General features: G+C 43.9%; 1 protein-coding gene across 1 annotated transcript in view; it reads left to right on the forward strand.

The window, feature by feature from the left end:
* Nucleotides 1–205: 205 nt before the first annotated feature.
* The window catches only part of DAW1 (dynein assembly factor with WD repeats 1), a 32541-nt gene continuing 12372 nt past the window's right edge, over nucleotides 206–20374 (forward strand). Inside the window, exons 1-7 of the mRNA XM_065880768.1 lie at nucleotides 206–288; nucleotides 9323–9395; nucleotides 11114–11258; nucleotides 12623–12681; nucleotides 15000–15122; nucleotides 15749–15848; nucleotides 18885–18992. Of these exons, the coding sequence (XP_065736840.1) occupies nucleotides 207–288; nucleotides 9323–9395; nucleotides 11114–11258; nucleotides 12623–12681; nucleotides 15000–15122; nucleotides 15749–15848; nucleotides 18885–18992 (690 nt within the window). The 5' untranslated portion in view covers nucleotide 206. The remainder of the gene's footprint in view (nucleotides 289–9322; nucleotides 9396–11113; nucleotides 11259–12622; nucleotides 12682–14999; nucleotides 15123–15748; nucleotides 15849–18884; nucleotides 18993–20374) is intronic.

Here is a 20374-nt window from a genome sequence, read left to right on the forward strand (position 1 = left end):
GAACCCCGAGGCAGATGTGGGTGGGGGGGGAGGGCAGGGCGCGCTCTGCCCCCGAGCATATCCCGGACCCCCTCACCCCGGCCAGCCCCGGGACGCGTGAGCTGCAAGGCGCACCCCAAGTCCTTGGGCTCTAGGCCCCGAGTCCCGGGAGCTTTTTGCGGCGCGCGCGCATGCGCGCCGGCGCCGTCCGCTGTTTGGCCGTTTCCATGACGACCAAGTCGGTCGGCTGGTGGTTCCCCTGCGAGAGAATGAAGCTCAAGAGCCTCCTGCTCCGGTATTACCCGCCAGGTACAGGCCGGGCCCCGCTCTGCCCTCATGTGAGAACCTGCACTAGGAGGGTCTGGGGCAGAGGAGGGTGCGGGAACCCGAGAGGTGGGGTCCAGCACGAGTGATCCCTGTGGGACGGCAAGCCTGGTGCTTCCTAACGTGGGCCCCTCACTGCTTCGGATGCTGGACTCTGTTCCTCATAAGTTTTAAAAAGACTCTTTCAGGTTTTTTTGTTTGTTTTGTTTTTTTGCGGTACGCGGGCCTCTCACCGGCGTGGCCTCTCCCGTTGCGGAGCACAGGCTCCGGACGCGCAGGCCCAGCGGCCATGGCTCACGGGCCCAGCTGCTCCGCGGCAGGTGGGTTCCTCCCGGACGGGGGCACGAACCCGCGTCCCCTGCCTTGGCAGGCGGACTCTCAACCACTGCACCACCAGGGAAGCCCTCAGGGAGTCTTTAAACTTTAAAATTGCTGAGTCACAATGCTTTCTGGTTACTTAGGAATGAAGTGAACGGGGAGGGATAGGAGGTGATTAGTGATGTGGTGGAATATTGGTTGCTGGAAGGGAAGACACCGACAAGGACCACATTGATTTTTTTTTTTTTTTTTGGTGCAAGGGCCTCTCACCGCCGTGGCCTCTCCCATTGAGGAACACAGGCTCCGGACGCGCAGGTCCAGCGGCCATCGTTCAAGGGCCCAGCCGCTCCGCGGCTCAGAGGCCCAGCCGCTCCGCGGCAGGTGGGTTCCTCCCGGACGGGGGCACGAACCCGCGTCCCCTGCCTTGGCAGGCGGACTCTCAACCACTGCGCCACCAGGGAAGCCCTCAGGGAGTCTTTAAACTTTAAAATTGCTGAGTCATAATGCTTTCTGGTTACTTAGGAATGAAGTGAACGGGGAGGGATAGGAGGTGATTAGTGATGTGGTGGAATATTGGTTGCTGGAAGGGAAGACACCGACAAGGACCACATTGATTTTTATTTTAAACGCACCACAATGACTAAGTCAAGGTGTGTTGAGTATGAAAAGAAAACTGCATACTTAGTAAGCATATGACCTTAGTGACTGAATTCCAGACTGTACATATCAGTCAGCACATTTTCTGAAGGCCTACTCTGTACACACTGTGTGCTCCTTGTCATGGGACTTTGCGGTACGCGGGCCTCTCACCGCCGTGGCCTCTCCCATTGCGGAGCACAGGCTCCGGACGCGCAGGCCCAGCGGCCATGGCTCACGGGCCCAGCCGCTCCGCGGCATGTGGGATCTTCCCGGTCCGGGGCACGAACCCGCGTCCCCTGCATCGGCAGGCGGACTCTCAACCACTGCGCCACCAGGGAAGCCCTGAGTGACTATTTATTGTATCCTGGAGACTCTTGGTCCCACCTACATCTATTTTGGCATGCTGTCACCATGTTTAGGTTTAGCACATAGGTTCTGGTCTGCTTCTGTGGGCTCTAATTTCAGTGATACTTTAGTTTTCTGAGCCTTTGCCTTGTTATTCTGGTCTAATTTGTTTTTCTGGTGTAAGACTCCTGCTTTGCTTTGTCTTAGCAAGACTCCTGCTCAGTCTTCTCTGGTGCCACCTGCAGGGGCAGAAGGTATGTCCCCAGTGTGCTTGTTCTCACTGTGTGACCTTCTGGGGGTGGAGGACAAGCCCCTGGGCCTGGTTGTGCCACTGGTTGAAAGGCAGGGAGACGCTGCTTTGGTGCTTTGCTGTGGAATGGGGTCTGGGAGGTCCTGGGACTTCGCTGATGCTGCTGTAGGCAGATTAGATGGCCCCCTCAGACGACAGCTAAGGAGCAGGGATGGTGAAGGTCTGCGGCTTTGCTGCTCCAGCTGTTGCAGGCAGATGAGACTGCACTGGGACCCAGCTTTGCAGTGGGGACTGGGACAGCCCAGGGCTTCCACTGGTGGGTGGGACTGCCTGCAGGGGCCCCCGTGGTGGAGCAGTTCAGGGTTCCTCATCAGTACTTCGTCTGACTTCTCTTTTCCTTGTCCATTGGCCACAGAAAGCAAGCTTTTTTGTTGTTTTTTGATGTTTTGATATCTGTGCCTTTCGGTGGTTTTGTTAGACCCAAGCGGTCTGCGAGAGATTCCAACTCGCCCAAGAACCGCCAAGAGTCGAGAGCCGCTGCAACACGCAAGAGGTTTATTAGGAGCCGATGCACCGGGGTTCCCTGAACCTCACGCAGGAGGCCGATGGGGAACCCCTAAAAGCGGAATCACATACTTTTTATAGGTTTATTTACTCATAGGGCGGGTATATTCTCACAATGATTGGGTAAATGTGGTGACTTTTGAATTCATTGGCTTAGGAACTTTTGCCCCACCTTCTGGCCGTTATAGTTGTCTGTTCATTGTGGCGGTTAGGGCGTATACCTGTTACGGGCAACTGGAAAATTACCCGCTGTCTGGCAAGTCCCCGTCAACTGAAAAACTCCAAGAATTGGTTTCGATAGGGAGAAGGAGTGGCGCACGATAGGGAGAAGAATTGGTTTCGATAGGGAGAAGGAGTGGCGCACGATAGGGAGAAGAATTGGTTTACGGGAACAAGTGAGGGGGTGGAAAGTCCCTAAAGGCCCCACATTCCCCCCCTTTTTTTTTGTAACTAATTTCAATCATGGAATTTCAGTTTCTTTTTGCGAGTTTTGGTAATAGCCCCAGAATGATCAATATAAAAACAGCATTCTTCTTTTAGTGCAGCACATAGTCCGCCCTCCTTAAGGAACAGCAGATCTAATCCCCTCCTGTTTTGCATTACTACTTCTGAAAGCGAGGTGAGAGATTCTTTTAACTGAGTTATGGAACTTTATAAATGAGTCTGGGGACCAGCTGAACTAACACACAAAAATCGGTTGAAGCTTTAAGGACCTCTAAAGAAATGCAGGGGGTCAATCCTGTGTTATATGCCCACCATCCATCCGGAGGAGGGAGGAGATACCCTGAGCCCTGTGGGAGGCTTAAATTGGCACAAAGATGTCGGTGGGACGAGGGGGGCGTTCCTACACATGTACCGTTTCCTAATACTGAGGCCAGGGTCAATTTACTATTTTTTTCTTGTTTCCATCGACATTGATCTGGAGTGTTAACATTATTATAATTAGAATTATATCCTATAGCATCATAATAAGGGGGAGGAGCAGCATAGTAAAGCCAACAGGATTTGGTAGCCTCCGGGTTTGTGGCATTTAAAACCTCAAAAGCCGCCTGGACCAATGAGAGCATTCGGTCCCAGGGGGGTCTTGGGCTTGATTGTCATTCTTTTTGGCTCAGAAGTTTGGTTTTTTATCTCTGGTAACGCTGTGGGAGGGGCCAAAGGTAGCGAAGAGTGCCCTATCTCAGGGTTGGGGCTTATAGGAACTGGAGTAGGGGTTTCAATTTTTAGTTTGATGGTCATTAGTAATCCATCATTATATCTTTTTTTATAAAACCTGATTCCCCATGAATGGCCATTTATCCAGTTTTTTATCTTTTTTTCCTGGTTCACTAAAAGAGATCTTAAGGGGATGGCACCATTTAGTACATTCAGGCCTATAAGTTAAGGGGTTGGTTGGGTGTGTACAATTGGCTGTCACCTTAATAAAGTCCCAACCAGAGGTGGGCTTCCAATAGGTGTCTCCTGTGGTTTTATATCCCCAGCTATTGCAATAAAAGTTTTCAGTTCCTCCACATTTATAATTAAGGGACCTGTGGCGATGGAACCCGGGGCATATGTAGAAAGCAGGAGCTCTGAGCCCAGTCCTCCGAATCCCGTTTTTGCAACCCTTTCCGGAGGAATCAGCTCTAGTTGATAAAAATTTTGGAACATTATGTTGATCATAATAGTCTTTTAAATCCCAACCGGGAGCCCCTATGGCCAGTTTACAAACATCAGGAAAAAGGTTTGGCCACCAGGTCCATGGGGGAGCGATATTGCTAACAGACCATATTACATCTCCAGTTTGGGAAATCACCTGCCAGGTTAAACGCTGGGGCAGGTGAGGACTAAAATTACTCACAGTCAGTAGGGGTAACAAAGTTAAAGTTATAAGTCTGATGATCGCAGAAGCTTGAGCTTGAGCGGGTTGCTGGTCTTTTGGGCTCGCCATTCCGATGTTGCAGATGCTGGTGTGGCCTTCACGTGTGAAGCGTGGATCCACGCAGCGATGCCGTCTACCTTTATAGCCGTGGGGGTGGTGAGCAGGACGATGTATGGTCCTTTCCACCGAGGCTCTAGAGTCTGGGTTCGGTGCCGACGGACGTACACGGAATCTCCGACTTGGAAGGGATGAGCCTCTGCTGGTGTTCCTGGTCGGTAAGCCTCTGCCAGCTGGGACCACACCTCCTTTTGGACCAACTGGAGTCCCAACAGCCTAGCATATAAGTCAGTGTTATTCTGGCAGTCAGGACTTAATTTTTCCCTTAGCGTAAAAAGAGGAGGTGGGGCCCCGTATAGTATTTTAAATGGAGTAAGATAATAGCGGGAGGTGGTATTTCTAGCCCGGAACAGGGCTAAGGGAAGGAGCACCGTCCAATCTGTACCGCCAGTCTCTATGGACAATTTAGTTAGGGTCTCTTTTAGAGTTCTATTCATTCTCTCTACCTGTCCTGAACTCTGGGGTCTATAGGCACAATGTAATTTCCAATCAGTCCCCAGGTATTTGGCCACACCCTGACTTACCTGGGCGACGAAGGCGGGACCATTATCTGATCCTATTACCTTTGGTGCCCCGAACCAGGGGAAAATTTCTTTTAAGATCTTTTTGGCCACCACAGTAGCTGTCTCCTTCTTCGTCGGGAAAGCTTCTACCCATCCTGAGAAGGTATCTATAAAAACTAGAAGATACCTGTTACCGTACCTTCCAGGGCGTATTTCAGTGAAGTCGACCTCCCAATAGGCTCCTGGGCGGTCTCCTCTGAGCCTTTTTCCGACCTCAAGTTTTCCTTTATGGGAGTTTACCTGTTGGCATGGAATGCACTCTCGTGCAATCTGCTCAGCTAATTTAGTTAGTCCAGGGGTATCATAACCTGTCTTGTGTAGTAGGGACACCATCTTTTTGGTTCCCAAGTGTGTCCATCTGTGAATCTGTTGTAGCATGGATTTTGCTTGTTGAGGAGATAATGTTCCTTTAGTTATGGCTGGGGTACTTGTTCCCCTATCATTTGGTTTCCCAGGACTCTCATCTGATAGTTCTAGTATGATTTCCCATAGAGCCACTTCTCGTGCCACCCTATCTGCCATGTTGTTGCCTCTTGTCACCGGGGTATTGTCCTTCTGGTGTCCGGGGCAATGAATGATGCTGACTTTAGTGGGGAGCATGAGGGCAGCTAGCAGTGCCACTATTTCTTCTTTGTTTTTAATTTCTTTTCCCGCCGAGGTGAGCAACCCTCTTTGTTGGTAAATGGCCCCATGGACCTGGGCGGTAGCAAATGCGTATCTACTGTCCGTATAGATGTTTACCTTTTTGTTTTCTGCTAGTTCCAATGCTCTAGTCATGGCGATTAGTTCAGCCCGTTGGGCCGATGTCCCTTGCGGTAATGCGGCTGCCCAGATGACCTCTTTCCCGTCTACCACGGCAGCTCCCGCCCGACGCTTACCTTCCTCTAGGAAACTGCTTCCGTCAGTAAACCAGGTAACGTCGGCGTTGGGGAGGGGCTGATCCATCAAGTCTGGTCTGCTACCGTGTGCTGCAGCCAGTACTTCCTGACAATCATGGATGACGGTAGTGCTTTCCAGGTCAGGGTCGGGTAGCAAGGTGGCCGGGTTGAGTCCTGTGGCTGAGGTAAACTTAATACGATCTGAGTTTAACAGCAGGGCTTGGTAATGAGTCATCCTGGCATTTGTTAGCCATCTGTCGGGTGGCTGGCGAATTACACTTTCTAATGCATGGGGGCTGTTATCGTTAGGTTCTGCCCCAAAGTCAGTTTGTCAGCATCTTTGACCAAAGCGGCCACCGCGGCGATTATTTTTAAACAGGCGGGCCATCCTGCTGCCACAGGATCCAATTTCTTTGATAGGTACGCAACCGGGCGATTCCAGGGGCCCAGTTTCTGAGTTAGTACTCCCTTTGCGATACCTTTATTCTCGGCCACGTACAGATGAAAAGGCTTAGTGATCCTTCCCCCGTTCCTTTTTTTAGGGCATTCTCTTGCCCAATGACCTTTTTCTTTACAGTAGGCACATTGGTCCTTGTCTAATGGCCGCCTTCTATCCGTTGTTCGCCCTTCCTGTCTATTTCTGTCTCTACTGTTTCCTCCTCTGACTACAGTGGCCAGTATCTTACTCAAATGTCTTTCTTGCCTCTTAACTCGTCTTACCTCACGAGCCTCTTGTTCCTTCTGCTTTCTTTCTTCCCTTTCTTCTTCTGTCTCCCTCTTATTATATACCTTATCTGCCTCTTTTACTAAGTCCTGAAGGGAGAAACCTTGTAGGCCATCCAGCCTTTGTAACTTCTTTCTAATATCAGGGGCCGCCTGGTCAATAAAGGCCATTGCTATGGTGGCCTTATGTTCCTCAGAGGTTGGATCGTAAGGAGTGAATCGTCTAAAAGCCTCCATTAAGCGTTCTAGGAACACGGTTGGCGATTCCTGGGGCCCCTGAGTTATCTCTCTTACCTTAGCCAAATTCGTGGGGCGCCTGGCCGCTCCATGGAGACCCGCCACCAGAGCCTGGCGATACATTTTCAGGTGCTCCTTACCTTCCGGGGTATTAAAGTCCCAATTCGGCCTGACGAGTGGAAACCCGGCATCAATCTCGTTAGGCAACTGGGTAGGTTGTCCATTGGCGCCTAACACATTTTTTTAGCCTCCAGGAGAACCCGTTGCCTCTCCTCAGTTGTGAGGAGAGTCTGGAGGAGCTGTTGACAATCATCCCAGGTGGGTTGGTGGGAGAAGACAAGAGACTCTATTAGAGCAGTAAGAGCCTGTGGGTTTTCAGAGAAAGTAGGGTTATGCATCTTCCAATTATAAAGATCTGCAGAGGAAAAGGGCCAGTATTGAAGGGGCCTATTCCCGTGGTTATCGGGGGGGCCATATTCTCTAAGGGGTAAAGCAGTAGAATCCGGGGAAACAGCCCTCCGGCTTCTGGTGCCCGCCGAGGGACCCCCCCTTTCCGCCATAACAGGTGGCCCTACTGGTGCGGAGGGTTGTGAAGCTGGGGGTCCTAGGGGCGACATGGGATTTAGGGCCGGAGGATAAGGAGGTGGGGAATCTAGAAGAAGCAAATCAGACTGCAGGTCAGGATATATCGCCTTTGGCGGGTCCGAGGCAGCAGATGACTTTTCCGTGTCTGGGGTTTTCTTCAGGGCCAATATCTCCGATTGTGCTGGAGCGCATGCAGACGTGCCTGTTGAGGAAACAAAGGGCCGGACCCACGGAGGCGGGGAGAGAACTAGATCTTCCCAGACCAGGATATATGGTATCTGGTCTGGGTGTCCGTGGGATCCTGTGTTAAAGACCCTAGACTTGACTAGCCCAACCTTATCTAACAAAAAAGATCCTTCGGGTGGCCACCCTGTCTGAAATGTAGGCCACTCAGAGGTACACAGCGTTTGCCATTTTCCTTTCCTTACTTCTACCGAAAGGTTGTGGGCCCTAGCCCTAACTTCGGTCCAGTGGCTTAGGGTAAGAGAAAGAGGAGCCGTCATAGTTTGTCCCATTGTCGTCTGTCAAAAGAAAGATAATAATACAGAAAAACAATAAAATTTCAAAAGACACACATTGATATTGCCGCCGCGAACTTAAACCCGAAACCAACTCAAATTCAGATGGCAGCTTATATAACCTGCCAGAACCAGCCGCCGCGAACTTAAACCCGAAACCAACTCAAATTCAGATGGCAGCTTATATAACCTGCCAGAACCAGCCGCCGCGAACTTAAACCCGAAACCAACTCAAATTCAGATGGCAGCTTATATAACCTGCCAGAACCAGATGAAGGGGAGACAAAATTTGTTTCTCCTTCCAGATGGACCACCAGGGCGTCCCCCGGGGCCCGTGGACACCAGCTTTCGGCACGTCTGCCTAGCCAGGAGTCCAATACAGATTCCACAGCAAGCCGGTTCGCACGGCTTTTTCCTAATGGCGGCTAGCAACAAACAAACGACAAACAAATAGACAATTGGGCTCGAGCCTACCTGATACCTCCGACTCCCGATGTTCTTGTGACCCGGGGGCGAGTGGGGATCCCGGACGAGCCCCCAAATGTTAGACCCAAACGGTCTACGAGGGATTCCAACTCGCCCAAGAACCGCCAAGAGTCGAGAGCCGCTGCAACACGCAAGAGGTTTATTAGGAGCCGATGCACCGGGGTTCCCTGAACCTCACGCAGGAGGCCGATGGGGAACCCCTAAAAGCGGAATCACATACTTTTTATAGGTTTATTTACTCATAGGGCGGGTATATTCTCACAATGATTGGGTAAATGTGGTGACTTTTGAATTCATTGGCTTAGGAACTTTTGCCCCACCTTCTGGCCGTTATAGTTGTCTGTTCATTGTGGCGGTTAGGGCGTATACCTGTTACGGGCAACTGGAAAATTACCCGCTGTCTGGCAAGTCCCCGTCAACTGAAAAACTCCAAGAATTGGTTTCGATAGGGAGAAGGAGTGGCGCACGATAGGGAGAAGAATTGGTTTCGATAGGGAGAAGGAGTGGCGCACGATAGGGAGAAGAATTGGTTTACGGGAACAAGTGAGGGGGTGGAAAGTCCCTAAAGGCCCCACAGTTTCAGGCTGCAAGTCCTTTTGGTCCCCACTGTTGGGATACGTGTGAAATGAAAAGAAAGCCCAGGGAGCTCACCGTGTTGTCATTCCTCAAATCCTGAGGCCCCTATCCATCCACCTTTTTCTATCCAACTTTCAATTATTTTAGCATTGCCTGCTGGATGATTTCAAGTGTGTTTAGAGGACAGACCAAGGAAAAGTGGGTCTACACCATCTTGTTTTGAAATCAGACATCACTGCATATGTTTTATGTAGAAAAGTGGAAAAACAAAAATGAAAAAATTATGTCAAAGTAGGTTAACTTTTGGCATAGGCTGTGATCATAAGTGTTTTATAACTTAATATTTGTTTATTTCTTAGGAATTATGTTGGAATATGAAGAAAGTGGACAACTAAAGACCAAATCCATAGATCTGCTCGATCTCCATACCAGGTAAGTTAGCTATACAATGCAATATGTATTTCATATCCAAAATTGTGATTGGGAGACCCTGACATAGGATGGTGTGTGGATGAACTGCATAAGCTACAGACAATGCATACTAATTAAGTTGTTCCGGGGTATATTATTTCCTGTTTGTTTTGTTGAATTTTATTTGAATGTCTTGCTGAATGAGGAGGAAGTAGAAAAAGGATCATCAATCTTTCTTCTTCTTCTTCCCAAACCAACCGTATTTAAAAAGAAAAAACATAAACCTTTTAGTTTGGAAATCTGTTTTGATTCATAACATTTGTTGGAAACCTTTCCAAGAGGCATTATTATCTTTTTAATTCTTATGAAAGTATAACTATTTTGACAACTGAGTTTTTCAAAGTCATCATTGTGAAACATCTCTGATTCATTTCCATTCCAAATATTCACTTTTATTCTGAAAGACTGTGTTTCTTGAGAGCTGGGACCGTACCTCTGACACTCCCAGGACTCAACCTGTGGTAGGTAATAAATGTTAAGTTGAATGAATGGTCTCCTGGCTCAGTGCCTTGCACAAAACTGGAGCTCAGCCTATGTTTATGTGTGAACAGAAGGAGGTGCTTATCAGATTTCACATTTCTGGGAAGCAGATGCTGAAACAGAAGTAGGTGGGTACAAGGTTACTGGGAAGTGACACCTGGGACAGGTTTGACAAGAGTCTCTCCAGCCCGTGGGGGAGCTCGGAACAAAGCTTGCGGGTTTGAGGACCCCCTTACGGGGCAGAAGTGGCCAGGCTCTTGCGCGACCCCCTTGCCTAGCCAGCGGCCGAGGGCTGTGGATAAGAGCAAGCCGTGGGCTCAGACACTAATGTGGATCCTGAAGAAGCTGCAGCTGGAGGCTGTCAGCCAACTACCACCTCCTTCACGGCAGCTGGGCCCCAGTCCTTTCTCGATACGCATTTGTGACATGTTTTGCAAAATGACCCTATTTTGGATGTTTTGTGGTATACAGACATTAATATTTGTCTTGAATTAATATTATTCTGGACTAGCAAAATTTACCATAATTGCTGTAGATTATTTGAATACTGGGGAAAACTTGAATCTGTACTTTTCACACCAGTTCTCTTTCAGGGACGTAATGTTATAGCCCATAAGAAATCTAATAATAATAATAATAGTAATTCTTTGAATGTTTGTTTTTGGTTAGGTACTTTCTCTTTCCCTAAAAATATTGCAAACCTAACCTTTCTCAGCCTCAGTTTCTTCATCACTAAAATAGTTGTGAAAACGCGTTAAATTAGAAGGTTGTTACAGGATTAAATGACAGAACATATGTAAGGTGCAAAGTTTAGTAGGAGTGGGCACATTTAATATATGTTCATTTAAAAGAAAAAAGAAACAGGAAAAAAATAAATAAAAAGAGCTCTTGTTCAGAAGCAGTATGCACTTGGCCTTCTTTGGTAAGCAACTGAGAATCTTTGTACACCTTCCTCAGGAGAAATCTCAGTTAATGGAAAGGCATTGGAGAGAACCCAAGCAGCTTTCATCTGTGACACGATGCTCTTCAGTGATTTCTGTGGTTTTTTCTCCCCCAGAAATCTCTTGGTAAAAATGATGGTGTTGTTGACATTTTATAAATCTTATGCTTCATAAAGCTGTATAATCCTTTATGTAATAAATGTATATGCAATTTTTGACAAAGACAAAAATAACTTTTTTGTTCTTGGTGAATTTCAGTACAGATGTCAATGCCTTAGTAGAAGAGATACAGAAAGCAGAACCTCTAATCACAGCTTCACGAGCAGACCAGGTCAAACTTTTAATACAGAGGTTACAAAATAAACTCGGACAGTACAGCAACCACAAATTCTATCTTTTTAAGGTAATGTCTGTTTCAAAGATACTAAGTAGAACTTCAGTGAATTAATTGATGTTTTATTAATCTGAGGTAAAGTACAAATCATGTTTTCTCTTTTCCTCAGTTCCTCACACATTTTTGCTAAGTCTTAATAAATGTTCGTTGAATGAATGAATGAAATTCAAAAATTTACTTCTTAACAGGTTCAATAAAGATTTGTACTAGTAACTTTAACCTTTCTTTATAATGATAAATCTAAAGGATAATCTAAGTTATTGAATAATTAAAATTTTTTCCAGTTAGAGTAATATTAAGACATGTTTCATGGTGTATCAATATTTCAAATTTTCTGCTTCCATGTGAACTAAACTATATTTTAGAAAATTATTTATTGACATGGATTGCATAATTTAATTCAATGAAAATATGCTTATTTTCCTGTAGTATTTTGGTGACTAAATTAAAACAAATGTAGTCATTTATTCAACAACAGCTTTTATTTTTTTCTTTATTATTTAACAAAATTTAATGATTTATTCTAGAATTGCTTTATATTACACTGATTTTATTTTTTATGACTTAAGTAGACTTATTATTAAATACTCAGCTTATTTTGTCTGATGCAAAATATTCAGGCAATCTTCTGTATTCATCTGTTCCCTTCACTAGAGGATGGTTATTCTTGTAATAGTTCTTTGTCCAGCAGGTGGCACTATTTAACTTCAAATATGAGCTCTATAACGCATGACCTTGTAATTTATCCTCCAAAGGGAACATTTTTGATAGTGAAAGAGGACACTATTAATAGTTTCACTCTGGCAGTAGACATAACTGGAACCGTCCCGGTCTAGCCAATCACTCTGTCCATAAACAGACGATCCAATTTAAGTATATTCATTCAATAAATATTAAGCGTCCACTATGTGCTAGACAATATAGGGATGGAAAGATAAATAACACAACGTATCCTGACTCTGAAGGAGCTTTAAGATTCCAAAAGTAATGATACATTGTAAATCTGTATTTGAAACATATTTATTTCCTATATACACTGTTTATGCATATATACAAAACCATTTGCAATATGTGAAAGAAAATATAAATTAGTGCTATTTGGTATTTTATAGCCATAATCTATCCAAAGGTAAATTGATGGAAAACACAGATCCTATTATATTTCTGTAATTAGTTGTAACCACCAAATGTGTTATTAGTCTTAATAATAGAAGGTCCAATGTAGTTTTCTCATTTGTTCAGATATTTGATATTGTCCATTTATTAAGTATAATTAAGACACATTTGAGTGTCTTCATTGGTTTGCAGTTAAAATGAATGAACTGAAAAATTTTGTTTAAGTTTAAAATAAGTGGTGTTTTCTTTCATTGAAGGTTCTCAGAGCACACATACTGCCATTGACTAACGTTGCACTTAATAAATCAGGCTCATGGTAAGGTTCTCTGTTTATTTAAAACAGTTTATTAGACTTTATTTTTTAGAGCAGTTTTAGGTTCACAGCAAAACTGAGCAGAAGGTACAGAGGTTTCCTGTAAAGCGTCTGCCTTGTGCCCCTGCACACAGCTTCCCTCACCATCAGCGTCCCCCACCAAGACCTGCATCTGTTATAGTTGTAGCCGATATTGATAGCGACACATCATTATCACGAAAAGTTCATAGTTTACATTAGGGTTGACTCTTGGTTTTGTACATTCTGCAGGTCGGCAAATGTATAATGACATATATCCACTGTTGTGGGATCACACAGAGCAGTTTCACTGCCCTAAAATCCTCTGTGCTCTGGTTCTTTATTTCTATGTGTAAATCTGTGTCTATTTCTATTCTTTATTTCTAAGTTTTAATAATCAAGGGATAAAAGTTTTAAAAGTATACATGTAAGGAATACAACAGGATGATTTGATATACATATACATAGTGAAATGATAACTACAATCAAGTTAATTAATATCTCATCTCCATAGTTACCATCTTTTGTGTGTGTGACGAGGGCACCTGACATCTGTTCTTTCAGCATATTTCCGGCATTCAATACAGTATTATTAACTGTAGTCATCACGTCTGTACGTTAGATCTTTAGGCTTATTCATTCTATGTAACTGCAACTTTGTACCCTTTGACCAATGTCTTCCCATTTCTCCTCCCCAGTCCCTGGTAACTACTGTTCTACTCTCTGCTTCTGTGAGTTCAACTTTGTTGTTGTTTAGATTGCACATATAAGTGAGATCATATGGTATTTGTCCTTCTGTGTTTGGCTTATTTCACTTAGCATCATGTCCTTCAGGTTCATCCATGCAGTAGCAAATGGCAGGATGTCCTTCTTTCTCATGGCCGAATAATATTTCATTGTAAACGTATATATGCACCACATTTTCTTCACCTATTCATCCTTTGACAGATATTCAGGTTATTTCCATATCTCGGCTATAGTGAACAATGCTGCAGTGAACATAGGAGTGCAGGTATCGCTATGAGATCCTGATTTCATTTCCTTTGGATATATACCCAGAAATGAGATTGCTGGATCATATGGTAGTTCTATTTTTAATTTTTTTTGGTAACCACCATCCTCTGTTCCGTAATGACCATACCAATTTACATTCCCCAAGAAGCTAGGAGGAAAATGCCTAGAAGAGAACCACGGATATACTGCCTTGTCAGCCTTCCTGTTTAGTTGGGTGTAGATCAGAATTTGTCTCACCTTTTATCATAACCACTTGTCATTAAGACTGGCTTTTCAATTTTGTGCTTTTTGTTCTGTGCTTCGGAAATATTTTTCCTAGTGGAGTATTTAAGGAATAACTAAGATACTCTTAATTTAAGCTATTAGAGGTCAATATATTGATACTAACGATTCCTATAGTAGAATAGTCACGTTAAAGGATTGTTAAATATTAAACAAATATTTATTGAACACTTAGTGTGTCGGTCATGTTCCAGGGCCTAGGGATGATGGTGGTAAACCAGGCAGGTAGAAGAACTAGCATGTATGAAAGAGACAGTACAATTCTTCAGAGACCAGTGGGAAGGGGAATGTGGCTGATCAGGGTGTGCTTTCGGGAGAAGTTGAGGTTCCAGGTGTAGCCAGGACTGCTGGCCTTGCGGATCACAAGCAAAGTTTGAATTTTCCTCTAGATCACTGGGAAGCCACCTGAGGAAGTTTAAACAAAATAAATCCACTTTTGGTGAGGGAAATAGATTTGTAAGGGACATGTGTGAGTCAAGCCCTATTAGAAGGTGGTTTTATTTGTTTGGGCAAGAGATGGAGACAATGGAGCTGGTGAGAAGTGACCCTACTAGGGATGTATTCTGAGACTGGGCTAATAGAATTTACTGATAGATTGTGTGCGGGATGTGAGGGAAAGAGAGGCATCAGAGGTGATGCTAAGACTTTATGGTCTGACCAACAGGAAGAATGATGTTATTTGTTGAGATATATTAGAGTTTCAGAAAATGTTACTGATTATTAACATTATTTAATGATATAACTATTTATATTGTAAGAATGATTATTGGAAGGATTACTCTTTATTTTATTTAGTAACTAGTAACTCCTTTTTGGGTTTGGGTTAAAATTGGAAAGTTTCCAGGTCAAAGGTTAGATATTGCTCCCAATTTGTTTGTTCTGCCTTCACAACTTCCATTGTAAAAAGCGAGGTAAATGAGGTTATAATTTTGCAGGCAAAAACAATGAGGTCTTTATTAATACATTGCTAGTTTCACCTTGTGGTGTATTTATATTGCTTGTGTTAGCTTTATCACAGGAAGCTATGATCGGACATGCAAACTCTGGGACACTGCCTCTGGAGAGGAACTTCACACCCTGGAGGGTCACAGGAATGTGGTTTATGCCATAGCATTCAACAATCCTTATGGGTAAAAAGACATTCACTTGTTCACTTATTCCTTATTAATCCATTCATTCTTTTATTCATGTCTCCCTCTATCTATTGGGGAAGGAAAAGAGGAAGACAAAGAACTAAAAGTTATTGACTGCCTGACACGTGCTTTGAAAACCTCTTAAATACCTTCTTCAGTGCTTAAAGGAGCTTTGGGATAGGTATTGCTGGTTTCATATAACGTATATAAAGTTCAGATACCCTTCCCAGGTTCACACACTAGTAGAGAGGTGAGTAAGGGTTCAAGCTTCTGCAGGGCTGACTCTCTGCCCTTGGGAGCTCTCTGACAGCGAGTTCCTGCTGATGTTTATAGCACTGGGCTGAACCTGTAAACTGATACTATTCAAAAATTAGAACTCTATTTTGTTATAGAGTTCACCGAAATAGATATAAGATTGCTTGTTGTTTCATTTTATTTTAAAAAAATTTTTATTCTATATTGGAGTATAGTTGATTTACTGGATAGGTTATTATTTTAAAAGTGAAATAAACTTCTGAGTAGATAGAGATCCATGTATTAATATCTCTTCTCTTAATTCAGTGTATCAAATACTGTGGTTGAATTTGTTTTCAAATTCCATATATATTCTTTTTAAATCTTAGTGACAAAATTGCCACTGGGTCCTTTGATAAGACTTGTAAACTATGGAGTGTAGAAACCGGAACCTGTTACCATACCTTTAGGGGTCATACAGCAGAAATAGTGAGTACATTTATTTTATTATATTTCTATGTGGTCATTCTTTTTGTTTTGTTTTACTTTCCTCTTTTTTCAGTAGAACTTATTTTTTAGAGCAGCTTTAGGTTGACAGGAAAATTGAGTAAAAAGTACAAAGACTTCTCACCTTTCCCCTCCACAGCATGCTCCATTATCAGCATCCCCGTCAGGGTGGTACGTATATTACAATTGATGAACTTACACTGGCACATCACATCATTGTTATTTCTTTTTAGAATTCCATTGTAAAAGTAGTGACTATACCTTTATAATTAATTTTAAAGCCTATCTGATATTTTCAGTTTCTATATATCATGTATGGTGGTATTGATATAATTTATAAACTACTCTAGTCTTAATATCTTGCCGATGCTGTAAAAGACCCATATCCTGCTTTGACTAAGTAGGCAGGTAATGGGATAAGTATATGAACACAGTATCCAACCTGACTTTTTCTATTTCACTGACTTGTCTTTAGAGGACTGACTTGATGAGGGTTGACGAAGTTATCAAAGTAGCTTTTAAAATAAGTTTTTTATATCATGTAAGATATCTAAGCTGATTGTTTTCTGGATATAATTGGAACTCAAATTTGCATAAATAGTTTGATACTCGAAATGACTTTCACTATTGGGAAGCCCTTGTCCTTGGCCAATTCTGTGTTACATCTTATAACACTTAGTGAGATAATTGGCACCCTATGGAACAAGTGATAGCTTTTAAAAATAAACAGTCTGCTTATTTTAGGAATAAAAATTTATTTATATTCATCCTTCAAATCCATTGTATGTTCATCCAACAAGAGCTCACGCTATGTTCAAGGTACTTTGCTAAACACTGGGGGTACTGCAGTTAGAAATTGTAACTGACCCTTTAGTGGCACTCAACATGCCTGAGTTGCATGTTGAGAAGCACCGTCCTAAGCCCTTTACATATATTAGCTTAGTTGTCCCTTGTAACAACTGTAAGGGGTAGATATTTCCCCATTTTACAGTTAAGGATGCTGAGGCATAGAGAGCTTAAGTAATTTGTCCAGGGTCATAAGAAAGACAGAATCCTCATTCTCATAGTGTGGCCATGTTTTCATACTCCCTTGGAATTTTGAAAAGGTTTCTTTATTTATAGTTCCTAGGAAGGCATTTTGTATTTTTCGTAGTCAACAACATCAATCCAATGAATGTTTACTAAGTATTGACTGTGTAAAGCCCTGGCCTGTGTGTGTGGGGTACCAAACAGAATCAGATGTAGTTCTTGGTCCCCCAGGGATTTTGCAGTCTTATAGAGGGAGTAGAGGTGTCCATGGATAAGTTTAAAGATGTGTTGTAGGTGGGCTAGAAGTTGGCAGGGAGCTCAGTGAGGGCACAGAGGGATTGGCCAAGCCTCCGTGGCCAGGACTGGTATTCAGGAAAGACTCTGCAGAGAGGTGGCAGGTGTGTTCCAGGCAGAGGGAGCTGCAGCAGCAAACGCCCAGAGGAGGTGTGTAATCGTGGTTTGTGCTTAGAACTCAAGTGGCTCTGAGCGTCCAGGGCAGCGCTTCCCAGCCTTCCCCGCACAGAAGGTTTCTGGTGGGATCTTGGGAAGATGGAGAAGAGAAAATTTTAAAAGATACAATGAAAGAGACAAGAAGTTAGAGAAGAAAAGCAGAGCACTATCAAAGCAGTCAAGAAGGAAGAAAATATCGAGAACCTCAGGAATGTTAAGTGAGATTACCAAGACCAACCAAGCCTCTCAACTGGACATTGATCTAGAGCGGTTCCAGTAGAGTTGAAGAGTGGAAGATGGGCAGTGAGTGATGGTAGACTATTTTCCCAAGGAATTTGGTTGTAAAGGGAAATAAAGGTAGTTAAAAAATGGATATGTAGAGTCAAGGGAGGATGAGTTTTCATGTGGGAAGAGCTCAAGCATACTTATAGGCCACTGGAAAGGATCTAGCTCCTTCTAGAGGGAAGGAAAAGTTGGTGGGCTTATCTCTCCTAGGTGTACAGGGAACATAGTGTCTTAAAATGGCAAAGTGATCCCTCTGAATCTGAGACTGGAGGAAAGGAAAGTGAGGGCCAGGGGAGGAAGTTCTCAACTGATAGGTAAGTTTTTTCAGGGAAGTATTAGGAGGCCAAGTTATCTGCTGAGGAGGAATGAGGATGGGAGTGGAGGCAAAAATGGGGAATGGGAGAATATATTGAATCCGAGGCGTGTTAGACAAAATAGGGAAAGCTACTGAGGCCACAGCTGAGGACAGAAGACATGAATGAACATCACTAGTGTCTGCTATACTGTTTTCTTCAACTGCCTTGGTTGAGGGTAGGGCAGACAAATAAATGAGTGATAAAATCCCAGATTGATACAAGTTTTTAGGAGTTATATGAAGAGTGCAGGTGAAAAGACAGGGACTTGGAGTTTTGGGATGCTGGCAGGAGTGATGCTTCCAGGTGTCATTTGAATGGGGGATAATGGACCAGGAGAAAAGAGAGGGGTGTACCTGAAATGGAAGGTATCCTATGGGGAGGTTGGAGGGGAGGCTTGGTACGGAAGAGAGAAAGTAGAAGTATTGGGAAATTGTAACTAGAGACTGATGTATTGGTAGTGAATCTTGTAGAAAAGGTGACATCAAGGTAAGGGTGTTGCCATGGGAGTGATCCCTGGTTGGGCAACTAAGGTCCCACTTGCCCCGTGGCGTGGCCGAAAAAAAAAAAAAAAAAGATGGGAGCCAGATAGCATGAATCTCAAAGGAGCTGGGCTTTGCTTTTGTTCTTGTTCTTCTATGGTCTGGAAGTGACTAAGGGGAGCCAGTGCCTCTCCAAGCCTGAGCTGGGTGATGTGGGAGAACAGCAGCCTCTTAAGAGGAGAATGCTTCAGGATCTACCTGCAGTTAAACGGCTACTCGTATCTGGTATTTTGCTGCATATCTGTACAAAGATCTAGGCTGAATCTGCTGAGAGAGTCACATCTCCAAGCTTTTCTATATTAGAATTAACAATTTAAAACTCTGTCTTTCTAACATCTCTCTCGTTTCATGTAATTCAGGTGTGTTTATCGTTTAATCCTCAAAGCACATTGGTGGCTACTGGAAGTATGGACACAACAGCCAAACTGTGGGACATTCAGAGTGGAGAGGAAGTGTTCACTCTCACAGTATGTTACTAATGTTAATAACATCAAGAGTTTTACATTTTCATTAGCTATTCCTTTGGGTAAGCCTTTTACTTGTGGTTTTTTCTTAATAAATTAATTAATTTTTATTTTTGGCTGCGTTGGGTCTTCGTTGCTGCGCGCGGGCTTTCTCTAGTTGTGGCGAGCGGTGGCTACTCTTCGTTGCAGTGCGCGGGCTTCTCATTGCGGTGGCTTCTTTTGTTGCAGAGCACGGGCTCTAGGTGCGCGGGCTTCAGTGGTTGTGGCATGCGGGCTTCTGTAGTTGTGGCGCGTGGGCTTAGTAGCTCCGCGGCATGTGGGATCTTCCCAGACCAGGGATCAAACCCATGTGCCCTGCATTGGCAGGTGGATTCTTAACCACTGCACCACCAGGGAAGTCCCTTGTGTTTGTTTTTATTTGTATTTTTATTACAAAATGAACTCTAAGTTAGAAGGTGTTTTTGAGTGATTGGTTTTCAGACTGTAGTAGAAGAGCGTTTCAGCTGGTTTGCTGACTATTCCTAAAGACTTAAATGGACGTGCTGGGGAAGCCCAGATGGGCTTTTTATTTTGACTAACTTCAGTCTGTAAGCCGTACCAACTATTGCTTAAAACCTATGGTCACCTACCTGGCTAAAAGCAAAGGAGATGGAGGCTGGTACCTTTTGGAAGAGGCAGAAATGGCGGAACCTGCCAGAAGATTTCTTAAAGAAACTCCGTTCTTTTCTGTCCTCCAGCCTTAGAAGCCTCTGGTATTACAAAGTCTGAAGTATAAGGGGCAAGTGGCAGGAAGTGACAAGGCCAAAGGGCACTGCCCGCAGAGTGGATGCTGGTGGTATGTCGACAGGGGCCCCTGTCTGTCGCCACCACATGTCCGTCCAGAACCATCCTATGACTGCTACCCTCCACTTCTTCCTGCCTCAGCGAAAACTACCAAGCAAAAAAGTGTGATGCTCTGTGGCAATCAGTGGGGACAATTGGATGGGAAATCACATTATTTTATTCTTTCAGATTATAAATGGATTTTAAAAATAGGATCCACTTTCTAGGAGAACTTTTTCTAGAAGTTCTCCTAGAAAAAGTTAAAATGGACTAGAAAAAAAGAGGAAAATCAGTGTTTTTAACTAACACCAAGAGTTTTTCTTTCTTAAATCAGAGAGCCTCGTTTTATTCATGTAAGTATACTTTTCCTGATCTTCGTACTCATCACTTCTGTGGGTCACGCTTCTTCACTGCCTCTTCTTTCAGATAAATGCCTAAGAGCGTTGGAAGGTGCGTGTCCTGCTCTACACGTGTCCTTTATTAAAATTAAATGGAGCCGAACATTAAAATTCTGAGCCCATAAATGTATTTCAGCTTGTTTGCAGTCTCTCCCTATCCAGCCA

The sequence above is a fragment of the Phocoena phocoena genome, chromosome 7, assembly GCF_963924675.1.
Source record: "Phocoena phocoena chromosome 7, mPhoPho1.1, whole genome shotgun sequence".
NCBI classification, from domain to species: Eukaryota; Metazoa; Chordata; class Mammalia; order Artiodactyla; family Phocoenidae; genus Phocoena; species Phocoena phocoena.